General features: G+C 35.0%; 2 protein-coding genes across 8 annotated transcripts; both read left to right on the top strand.

The window, feature by feature from the left end:
• The first annotated feature begins 1017 nt into the window (after positions 1 to 1017).
• Positions 1018 to 5235, top strand: LOC109807904 (putative 1-deoxy-D-xylulose-5-phosphate synthase, chloroplastic). Its single transcript, XM_020370614.3, has 10 exons — positions 1018 to 1311; positions 1441 to 1569; positions 1689 to 1853; positions 1939 to 2089; positions 2430 to 2701; positions 2794 to 3067; positions 3579 to 3886; positions 4106 to 4387; positions 4485 to 4769; positions 4889 to 5235. The coding sequence occupies exons 1-10, from the start codon at positions 1201 to 1203 to the stop codon at positions 5036 to 5038; spliced, it is 2127 nt and encodes a 708-aa protein (XP_020226203.1). The 5' UTR covers positions 1018 to 1200; the 3' UTR covers positions 5039 to 5235.
• Positions 5236 to 7752: 2517 nt separating this feature from the next.
• On the top strand, positions 7753 to 10625 carry LOC109808907 (inactive TPR repeat-containing thioredoxin TTL3). Of its 7 annotated transcripts, none has more exons than XR_014434261.1 (5): positions 7753 to 8230; positions 8314 to 8509; positions 8646 to 8727; positions 9328 to 10184; positions 10294 to 10625. XR_014434261.1 is itself a non-coding variant. In XM_083075871.1 (5 exons), exons 1-5 carry the CDS (start codon positions 7821 to 7823, stop codon positions 10393 to 10395), a joined length of 843 nt encoding a protein of 280 aa, XP_082931997.1. In that variant the 5' UTR covers positions 7754 to 7820; the 3' UTR covers positions 10396 to 10625. The 7 variants fall into 7 exon arrangements, 5 of the variants coding, with proteins under 5 accessions (XP_082931997.1, XP_082931998.1, XP_082931999.1 ...); XR_014434260.1 differs by having other exon boundaries at positions 10291 to 10625; XM_083075871.1 differs by having other exon boundaries at positions 7754 to 8230; positions 9328 to 9377; positions 10291 to 10625.
• Positions 10626 to 12343: the final 1718 nt, after the last annotated feature.

The raw sequence follows: 12343 nt of genomic DNA, 5'->3' as shown, positions 1-12343 counted from the left end.
TTAAGCTGATAGGTTTCCTTAGTCTAGTTGACCATAATTGAATCTTAAAGATGAAATTTCCTTATTTTCTTATTCCTTTGTACACACTACACAGTGTCATAATATAAAATATAATAAACAAACGAATGGGGTGTAATTTTCTGTAATAAAATATTAGTGCAACGAATGCCAAGTTCTGTAGAAGTTAGTTATACAATATAAACCAATCACAAACCTTTTGTCTTTTGATAGGTTTAATATGATTAATTGGGTTTATGGAGGGAACTTTATAGGAACCCAAGGCTATTCGAAGCCACGCGTACCGTAGGTCAACAAACAAGCAGGGGTAGTCAAAGATGCCTCGTGGCCTCACTTGAAAGGCTTCATACCATGCATGTTCACACTTTGACTACTTTTGGACACCTCGCCAACAAAATTAAAAAACAACACCGAAACCAAGTTAGTAAAGTTTTCTTCGTATTAGAGTCGATTCAATCATCATATTTTTTACTGTATTGTATGAACTTTTTTATAAAATATTTTCAAAACTCAACCCTGTTTATATTTGCTGGTTGGACCGTTTCATGTCTAAGTTATATAAGTGTGGTTAAATCCTAATCATAATCTAAATATTATTTACGTTAGATTATGATTCATCTACAACAATTTATCTAGAATTGCTCCCTGATTTCTTGGTTTTTGATTTATCTTGGCAAAGAGATCATCTAACATACATAGCATCTAGACGTCACAGAAGAATTAGCTAACAAGAACACGAGTTAGTTGACGTGGCACATGACATCTAGGAAAAGCAGAAGCAATGTTATGTGTTGAAAGGACATTGGAGAGTTGATTGTAATTCCCATTATGTGAGGATAGTGTAGAGACGCGGCAATGCAATATCTGTCTGTCTATCCAATGAATCTATCCATTTGTGATTTCCTGTGACGTGGCCCAATGGTAGAACTCCTCACTTACCACATCCACAAACTATCATAAAACAACACTTCCATACAAACTATGCTTTCTTCTCTTCAACCACACACTCTCCTTAGTCCTTAGTCCTTCCTTCAAATATAATATAATATTAGTCAACTCCATCCACCCCATCCCCCACGATCTCTTGTTAGTGCCGGCTTTTTCACCGTCTCATTCTCTCTACTATAAAGATTCTTTCACGTTCCTTTCTCCTCTCACTCTCATTCTCTTCTCTCCAATTTCATGGATCTCTCCGCACTCTCATCATATCCTGCTTTTGCAAACCGTCTAACACCTTCTCACTCTCAATGGGGTCTCCATTTCCTCCTTCCATCCCACCACAGGCTCAACCAGGTTACTACATATTTGGATTTCCTTTTCCTCTACTGCATTTTCATTTCTTCCAGATTCACTCATTTTAGCTGTCTTCCTCTTCAAACCTTTCTTTTCTGATTGCTGAATAAATGTGTGTGCGTTGTATAGATGAAGAAAAGGTCAAGTGTGGTTTATGCATCACTATCAGAGAGAGGGGAGTATTATTCTCAGAGGCCGCCAACTCCACTCTTGGACACCATAAACTATCCAATTCACATGAAAAATCTCTCTACCAAGGTACGGTAACTGAAAGCGTGTACCTAATGTACGTTGGTTGTTTTGTAACAAGAACAAAAAAATATTATTTTTATAATGATATGATGGTTATGTGAAAGTGCGGATATTGATTGATGCAGGAGCTGAAGCAACTTGCGGATGAACTACGTTCTGATGTTATTTTCAGTGTTTCTAGAACTGGGGGTCATTTGGGCTCAAGCCTTGGTGTGGTAGAACTCACTGTTGCCCTCCACTATGTCTTCAATGCCCCTCAGGACAAGATATTGTGGGACGTTGGTCACCAGGTTTGCTATCAATTTGTTGGTGTTTTCAGTTACTTTCCTTGGGGGTTACACTTTTTAAATTGGACAATCTTGTATGAATTTTCAGTCTTACCCACATAAGATACTCACGGGTAGGAGGGACAAGATGCATACCATGAGGCAGACAAATGGGTTATCTGGGTTCATCAAACGTTCTGAGAGTGAATTTGATTGTTTTGGCACTGGTCACAGCTCAACCACTATCTCAGCAGGACTTGGTACTTCTTCTATCTGCTCTCTGGGTTTCATGTAAAGGATTGGTTAAATAAAATATGAACAAATAGTCTATTATTGATCATGTAAACAGTCATCCAATCACAGATTGTTGTTTAGCTCAAGTTCACTGACTTTTATAATAACTATCATCAAAGCATACTTATTACTGTATGATTTTGAATTGGTTGGCAGCGTAAAGATTTTTATATCGAAATTTATAGAAATTAAAGTCAAAGTATTTCATGAATGATAACATAAGGTGATACGAGTTTGTTCCTTCCTGTTTGACAAAGGGATTTTGTAATTTGGCTTTTAACTTTTGAAGTTTTATTGAATCAACAGGAATGGCTGTTGGGAGAGATTTGATGGGAAGAAAGAATAATGTAGTTGCTGTTATAGGTGATGGTGCCATGACAGCAGGGCAAGCTTATGAAGCCATGAATAATGCTGGATATCTTGATTCTGACATGATTGTTATTCTAAATGACAACAAACAGGTCTCCTTACCAACTGCTACTCTTGATGGACCCATACCACCTGTAGGAGCCTTGAGTAGTGCTCTCAGTAGATTGCAATCAAATAGGCCTCTTAGAGAATTGAGAGAGGTTGCCAAGGTGAGTGATACAAGTTCACGAGTTTATAAATGAGGGATTTGCAATTGCAAAGTATTATTGCAACTGAATCTTGACAAAATGATATGTCATAGGGAGTTACTAAACGAATTGGAGGTCCCATGCATGAATTGGCTGCAAAAGTTGACGAGTATGCTCGTGGCATGATCAGTGGTTCTGGATCATCACTTTTTGAAGAGCTTGGACTCTACTATATTGGTCCTGTTGATGGTCATAACATAGATGATCTTGTTGCGATTCTCGATGAAGTTAAAAGTACTAAATCAACCGGTCCTGTTTTGATCCATGTTATCACTGAAAAAGGCCGCGGATACCCATATGCAGAAAAAGCAGCAGACAAGTACCACGGTAAAGGAATAATCACTAAATTCTCAATATTCATCCAACATAATTCATAAAACTAATATATCAAATTTTGGTAATTCAAAATTAGAGCGCACCTAATACCTCTGAGCAATAACTACCTTCACTATGCCTTGTGAAATATAATCAATAATCTGAAGAAAAAAAATGTTTGTTTAGTGACCTATTGGCTTTGACCATGGCTGGCTGAAGCATATGATATGACAGCTCATGCCCTTGCTTTATGCTTCCAAAATCAAATGTTATTTAGTATTAGTATTAATACAATTTTTATTATTAGTTAGCCTATTGTAGTGTGTGCTCTTCTCTTGCTCAATGGGAATTTGAAAGGAAAAATCACTTTCTCTAGCTTAAATTAGTTGTCTCTTAGAATATCAACCCTCAGTTTCTCACTGAATTTAGCCTACAAAATTCTTGAAATATAAACTTCCAATAAAAATATAATCATGTAAATAACATATTCCTCATGGGTCATGACTTTGGTTTGATTTTACAGGGGTTACCAAGTTTGATCCACCAACTGGGAAGCAATTCAAATCCAAGGCTCCCACTCAGTCTTACACGACATACTTTGCAGAGGCTTTGATTGCAGAAGCTGAAGCTGACAAAGACATTGTTGCAATCCATGCTGCTATGGGAGGTGGAACCGGCATGAATCTCTTCCATCGCCGTTTCCCAACAAGATGCTTTGATGTAGGGATAGCAGAACAACATGCTGTAACATTTGCTGCAGGTCTAGCTTGTGAAGGTCTTAAGCCTTTCTGTGCAATTTACTCATCATTCATGCAGAGGGCTTATGACCAGGTATGATAACAACTCCTCTCCCTAGATACAAAAAATTTCTGCTTTGTGCTTACCTTACAAATTGGTTTTGTAAAGTTGAGTTAGACATATAACTACTTTCTTAAGAATCTGTTAATGATAAGATGATGAGTTTTAGTGGTCAAGACATGACCAGTAGACCGCTATAACATTAACTTTGAAATCAGTGCTCAAAGTATGTGTTCCATGTCCATTCCACAGGTGGTGCATGATGTAGATTTGCAGAAACTGCCTGTAAGATTTGCAATGGACAGAGCTGGATTAGTTGGGGCAGATGGTCCTACACATTGTGGTTCTTTTGATGTCACATTTATGGCATGCCTCCCTAACATGGTGGTGATGGCTCCTTCTGATGAAGCAGAGCTTTTCCACATGGTTGCCACTGCAGCAGCCATTAATGATCGACCTAGTTGTTTCCGATATCCAAGAGGAAATGGCATTGGTGTTCAACTACCAACTGGAAATAAAGGAACTCCTCTTGAGGTAAAGTTAGAATTATATCCCCATACATATCCTCATGGGAGCTATTAGGACTAGTTTTGCAGATCCATTTGATGATGATGTTATGATATTGTATCAGATTGGAAAAGGTAGGATAATGATTGAAGGGGAAAGAGTGGCTATATTGGGCTATGGATCAGCTGTCCAAAACTGTTTGGCTGCAGCTTCCTTAGTGGAACGTCATGGCTTGCGCTTAACAGTTGCTGATGCACGTTTCTGCAAGCCACTGGATCGTTCCCTAATTCGCAGCCTGGCAAAATCACACGAGGTTTTGATCACGGTGGAAGAAGGATCAATTGGAGGATTTGGTTCCCATGTTGCTCAGTTCATGGCCCTTGATGGCCTTCTAGATGGCAAATTGAAGGTAAGAAACCAAATAAGTTTTTTCAATTTGAACTAACTATTAGCATTGTGTTTCTTTTGAAGTTTCTATGAACCTATCATGTGTCCAAAACTCATAAGCTGTGCATGACACCTATGCAGTGGAGGCCAATAGTCCTTCCGGATCGTTATATTGACCATGGATCACCTGCTGACCAATTGTCTTTAGCCGGGCTTACACCATCTCACATAGCAGCAACAGTGTTCAACATTCTTGGACAGACAAGAGAGGCACTAGAGGTCATGTCATAAAAGAAATATGAAGGGCTTCAATTTTCCATCTTCACACAATGTACAAAGTATAACATGATTAACCTTGTGTAATATGAATAAGTGATGTAATATTGTGAAATTTTTAAGTGTATGATGCAGGTTGTCATGTGGTAAAGCAACTGGTTACAAAGGTGAAAGCCTTTGTGATATGATCTATAAACTGAATTTGAAATCTATGCCAAGGATGAAGAAAGCCTACTAGATATTTTGATGAAATATCTAATACAAATGTCTACTAGATATTTCATATAGATGAAGAAAGCCATTCATGACAAACACAGACTTACTTGTCTTACTAGAAATGTCTACTAGAGTCAGAGCGTGGCCTCACAACAGGAACATCAAAATCTAGTGGAAAACTGCTAAAACTGATATGATCTAAGCTACAGTTTTCCTCAACTATAAATTGAATATAACTCTTTTTCCCCCGAAAACAAAGATGAAGGAAATATTATGAGGATCTCACAAATTAAGAAGCATATTTGTCTTGCTCTTTTCCTAACTTATTGGACTTTTTTTTAGACCTAACTTGATTAAGTTAAAAAGGCTAATTTTATTGACATGACCACAAACATCGTAATTTAAAGATAATTCTGCAATGGTCTCTTAAGTTACAATTAACGTATTTCAATTAGGCCAAAATAAATAATGAAATTACCTATTGCTTTATCTTAAGATTAACTTCTTATTTTTTTAATCTGAGAATCGAACATAATACCAAAGAGTTTACATATTCAATCACTTTAAAGTTTAAACAAGTGAGTTAAACTTCCTTGATTCTATAGAGTTTTACTCGAGACATTATGTGTGAAGTTTTATTTATTATATAATGGATGTGTTTCTTTGCTGACATTATTATACCTTCATAATTTCTTCTGTCCTTTTAGGTGAAAGCAATAGTTATATTAAATGTATAGCAGAAGTTGTTAGCTTGGGTCATTTAATGACCCCTTTGGTTGACGACAATTATATAAATAGATTCAAATTCAAAATTTTCTTACTAATATATAAATGTAATTTATAATTTATTGTGAATTCATCTAAGGTTAAGGGTATTTATTGATCTTAAAATGGGAAAAGTATTCCACGTAAGATGCATGAGAGTATCACGCATGATAATAGAATTGATCCTGTGGTTTACAAAGCGCACTATGAATGTTGGGTACTTACTATTGAGTTTGGTGCCTAACCCAATCTGATGCTCCTTTTCAGCTTAGTAGGAAGAACGCGGCTAGAAGATTGTATACGTAAGTTAAGTATGTGAGGAGAGGAGGACAAGCCATAAATTGCATCACATGTGTCCCAATCTTTCCATGCCAACATAAAGAAGAAGAAAAAAGCAATTTCGACAAGTAATCAAATAAAGATGTCAACTACCAATTTCTTATGGTATATCTATAAAGCAGTTTATTTTTACAAATAAAGTCTTCTTTGAGTTCGGTGAATGAATAAATTTTTTTAGGAGAATTTACCTATTTTCTATATTGAATTAATGGAGGTTTGGTGTAATTTTTTTTTTAATATTGAGAGTTTAAAATTGAAAGAAAATGTCAATTGCAACTAATCCAAATATGTAATGTTTTAATTGTTTCATCATGTGGGGTTCATCAAATCTAACTGTGTGGTTGGCTCAAGAAAAATAGATTAGAGGGAAAACTCTAGTTATTTTTTAAAAAAAGTATTTTTTCACCTCAATTGATTTAAAAAATTGAATGGGAAGGGAAATAAAATGAAAGCACTAAAATCTCTTCTCTTGGTTTACTCCCTTCCAAAATTGTAAGCATTGCATTTGGAGACGAGAAAAAGTGATTTATAATTTTAAAAATAAAAACTATTAAGTTTGAATTCTTAATGTAGTTAAGTTAAAGATTTATAATGAAAATTTTGTCGTCTATTGTGATTATATTCGATTCGAGGAAGATTGTTTTCGATGACTAATAGAGGAATTTTTTGATTTTATAAAAATAATATATTGTCCATATTTACTTTTATCATACAAATTACATAAAGTAATTCCCCCTTGTCTTAAACTAATTCAAAAAAAGTGTCTCTTTTTTCATCTCCTCCACTTCCTTTTCTTGTGTTCCATTAAAATATATTTATTTTTCTTCTCTTAAACTAAATACATTATAAATAATTAGAGGGACAAAGACACTTCGTGTTTTTAATAATTACACGGACGAATATTAAAAGTTGCAGATAGTTATTTATAAAGAAAGTTGCAGATAGTTGCACTTCGTATCTTTTTTTTTTTAACATTTTAAGGAATATAATAGTCCACTAAAAAATGGAGACCAAAAGAATGATTACCAAAATATATTCCCTTTATAATAAAAAATATATAAGTATATAGAAGATATAGATAAAGAAACAGGACACCCCGTCAATTAGCCCTACATATTTACTAACCAAAACATGTTTTTGACTATGAACATTCTTCTATACAATTTCTTAATTATTTATATACAAACATGACAATGATTGAATAATAGACACTACTAGGAAAATACTGTTTTACGTCGCTATATTTACATCGGTTGTCCAAGAAACGATGTAAAAAACATATGCGGTGGAAAACTTGTAATTAATTAAAAAATATAAGCAAATTTACATCGGTTCTTCCTAAAACCGATGTAGAAATGAATTATTTTACATCGGTTTTAGGAAGAACCGATGTAAATTTGGTTATATTTAGGGTTTTAAGCAAAGTAGGAATGGGTTGCAACCAATCGAAGATCGAGAACGAGGAAGCGGTGGCGCGATGCAAGGAGAGGAAGTGGTACATGAAGGAGTCGGTGTCCTCCCGCAACACATTCGTCACCGCCCACTCGTCCTACGACACCTGCCTGAAGAACACTGGCGCCGCCCTCGGAGACAGGGACACACTGCCACTACCCTGCCACCATCCCCCGTGCCGCGTGTCGCTGGGCGCGGTGGAGTGCAGAGAGTGGGGAACGAGCTGTACAGAAGCGGCAGCTTCGCGAAGGTGTTGGCGCTGTACGATTTTGCAATCGCCATCTCGCCGGGGAACACCGCATGCCGGAGCAACTGCGCGACGGCGCTCACGGCGGTCAGGAGGCTCGGCAATGTCGCGAAGGAGTGCCTTGAGGCTGTGAAGTTGGACCCTGCTTATGCCAGAGCGCATAAGAGACTTGCTTCACTTTATCTTAGGTAATGCTGTCACATGAAAATTTGAATTTGGATTTGGATTTGAATTAGAGTTTGCTGACGTTGGGATTTTAAATTTGGTGTAGGTTTCGACAGGTTGAAAATTCACGGCGGCACTTGTGTCTCTCTGGGATTCACGAGGATCAATCTGAGGAGCAGAAGCTATTGTTGTTGGAGAAGCATTTGAATCGCTATGCTGATGCAAGAAAATTTGGTGATTGGAAGAGGGCGCTTAGGGAATCAGAAGCAGCCATTGCTGTTGGAGCAGATTTTTCGCCTCAGGTACTTTTCGAATTTCTCGTTTTAACATTGTTTATGTTAGACATGTAATGTAGAATATAAAATTGTTCACGTGTCTTCAATTGGGAGCGTAAAATTTTAGGATTGTTGAGGTGTGATTGATTTCTGTTTCCAAAAGTTGTTTGGAGTTTTCAAAATGCAACTAAACAAGGTTGCTGAGAAAGCTGGTGGAGTCTTGAAGAAGGCTATTGATTTCTACGGTATCACTTTTCCTGATTCCTTCGCTTTTATCATTTCCTACAATTATTATTCAATACTCAATTTCATTTTGCTATCTAATATTTTGTAGTGCTCCATGCTTGTTTATTTGCATATACTTTGTGTTATTTGAGTATTGAATTAACAGCAGGACGTATAGGTTTGAGTTTGATTTGTATATTGTCGTGGACTCTTAGTCGTGCCTTGTGCTAAATCGGACCTATTTTAATTTAACTCGCTTAGGATGTTTTTAACAGAAGTAACTGAATAAACCATCAATTTAGTTTTTAAAGTATTACTCTCTTTCCTAATTAGTCCTTAGATTAACCAAATTATATATACAGTCCCTAAAATATTAGAAAATATGCTACATATTCCTCAAAACATTGAAAACCTTCAGTTCCTCTCAACATGAGTGATTAGAAAAAATATAATTGGGACTAATTTGATGAGTTTTCGGTACATTTTAAAGACCATTTAATATTTAAGAGAGGTGATACTTCAAGGACCAACTTGATTGTTTAGTCAAAGTAGTATCATTGGTTGGAACTATGTCGATCTCCATGTTTTTCTAAGAATGGTCTTATTTTCTGGTGTCATAGAGGAAGTGAAGGCAAAGCATCCTAAGATTACATATGCAGACCTCTACCAGGTGATCATTTGTCTTAATTCAGTTGTTGTGAAAGTTTATTGAATCTGATAATTTTGTATTAAATTTGTTGGGTGAAAACTGAAAATCGTAGAATGGGGTTAATGGACTTCTAAATTTTCTTGGGATGTGCATGATAATTGATTCAGGGTTCCGTTTTCTGCCACGTTCAATTAAAATTACTCTTTTTGTACACCATTTTTTATTCAGAGTCATGGATATGCTGCTAGGCTTTGGTTTTTCCGTAGTGTTAGGTGGGGTTAGTTTATGACTCTTTTTCTTTTTTGTTAATTGATCATGATTGAATTTCAGTATGAAGAGGACAAATGAATATTAAAAGTTGCAGACTTAACATGCCTAGTGATTTAGTGCCTTGTTACACTTGAAACTCGTCCTCTTATACCTGCTTTGGACTAGTGATGTAGTGCTTTGTTACTCTTAAGACTCACCCTTTCATAGCCATAATGTTTGACAACTCTAATGTGGCCGTGATATGTGGTTCTGATTAACAACTGCATAGCCTCGGACTATGATGGATATCAAAGTCCTCGTGCAAACAATCACATTTGCACCCACAACCACAATTTAAAACTAAAGACCGCGGTTGCAAATAGATTGACAATTAAGTGTATGGAAGCAATGTGAGTGTATGGAAATGAATTTCTTGAGGTTCCTAACTATTAGTTTTAATATTTCTTTTATTTTACTATATTCCTCTCTTGTCTTAATAATATTAGTTTTAATTTGAAAAGTCAGAGCAATCTTGCCCTGCTCCTTGTTACTATTGTGGCTCTGATTTTCTTCATGCAGGTATTGTTGATAAAAAAAAAATTGTAGCAATTACTGGCTTCAAAAAGCTTTTAGCATTCAGTTATTTCAGATATGAAGTTACCTCTAACCCTTTATTTTGTTGCAGCAGTTTAGCATACTTGTGCTATTGTCCAGACCTCAGCACATACATATGAACACTCCTGTAGAGTTCACGAATAGGATGGATAGTGGAGTGACTAGAAGTCCTTAAGACATAGTGTGGATGGAGAAAAGAATTCATCACCTTAAAGATGAGATGTACATGGTTGAGGGTAGGCTTGAAAGGATGAGGTATGAATATTCGCTCTTAAAAAAGCAACTAAACGACCTAGAACATAAGTAGCTACCAAATTTCATTGTTGAATCATATATTTCTCTACCATTTTTTTGTATATATATATATGTAATGTGATGTATCAATATGACATTTAATTTTGTAAATTCATTCTTCCTCATTGTGCATGAGAACGTCATGTTATACCCGAAATTAATTTGTGATTTAGGGGTTGTTTGCCAGCATCCCAAATTAGGATGAAATGCAATGGACCACTATTATAATTTAAGGTTTAATTGCAAATTTTTTTTTTGGTTTCTTTGTCAATTTAAATTCCATCTTGTTCTCCATTTTTAATTGCTTGCATATTTTTGTTGGCCAAATATTATTACAACGGTAAAAGGAAATTGATTGGCATAAATTACTAAAGGAAACTGTCTGTAAAATATATCTGGATAAAATAATAAGATAAGTACAGCTCAAAATGAGATATTTGGGGTATTTAAATATTTTATTTATTTCTTTGTTAGTTTATATTAATTAATTTTACAAGTATCAGGCATTTGCCTTTATGTCTTTACTTGTACTTTGGTAATGTGCCCTGAGATCTTGATTTGATCATAGATTTCAGTTCCAGCTTTTGTGTGTGTCTTGTTGTTCTTGTAACTTCATTTTGTTCTAAATTCAAATTATTCAAATAGTGGAGTAGCAGAGCAGTGGTCCTGGGTAGTGGGGGAAGTACAATCAAGTGATTGAAGATAGTGGGGCCAAAAGTTTGGGTGTAAGAATCATGAGAAATATAAGTGAACAGCGTTTCTGGGATACCTAATTAAATGCATATGTCATAAGCTTCTTGCAGTTTTGTAAGTTGTAAAATGACAGTTTGAGTCTTTAATTTTTTGTAACAAACTATTCACTTTATTAGTGTGAGCAGGTTATATATATGAACCTTGGGGGGTTTGCTCTTGATTTTATAGTTTCTTTTAAATGATTGAAATCTTTAATGTGATAAATTAAAACTGATAATTTGTTTGTGTGATTTTTGTTATTGTAATTTGGTGGCCATTATATATAGACAAAAAAAAGAATCCAAAAAAAGCATATATTTTTTTTTAAAAAAAAAATGCAATCTACATCGGTTCTCCTAAGAACCGATGTAGATTTAAGCATAAATTTACATCGGTTCTCAGGAGAACCGATGTAGATTTAAGCATAAATCTACATCGGTTCTCTTGAGAACCGATGTAAATTTATGTTTAAATCTACATCGGTTTTTCAGAACCGATGTAAAAATGTATACATTTTTTACGTCGCTCTATTCTACATTAGACGTGTTGACTCTGAGAACCGATGTAAATGACTCTAGAGAACCGATGTAAAATATGTATCTTGTAGTAGTGAGAGTCATTTTTATTTGAGAATAGAAAAACAAATATTTAATTATATAAATCATACATGAATAATTAAACCATGATACTATTATTCATTCATGTAAGATTTACAATTCAAGATTTATTCTTTTCATCATCAAGTAAAAATAATTTTCTCACTTGGGAGAGCAAGTTCGCAAATTCTTAAGTAAACAATTTTAAAAGGAATGACTTATTTAATTATTTAACGGTGCTTCAACAGTTTTTATATTAAGGTTTACTTATTAAAAAGAATATTTTTGAACATGAAAACAGACAACAAAAGTTATCTCTTTTGATTTTGATATAAAAAGTAAATTAGACTAAAATAATTTTATACAGTATCAATGTATCACGTATGTGCCAATTTTTTGATGTTCAAATAATGAAAGTGTTAATATTTGACACTAAAGTCGTACTTAATAGGATGATCTTGCAGTTACAAATACACATAAAAAAGAATAATGAGTGACCCC

This window comes from Cajanus cajan, chromosome 5 (genome assembly GCF_000230855.2).
Source record: "Cajanus cajan strain Asha chromosome 5, NIPB_CcT2T_4, whole genome shotgun sequence".
NCBI lineage: Eukaryota > Viridiplantae > Streptophyta > Magnoliopsida > Fabales > Fabaceae > Cajanus > Cajanus cajan.
The sequence above is the reverse complement of the archived record's forward strand: the minus strand, read 5'-3'. Positions and strand labels throughout refer to the sequence as shown.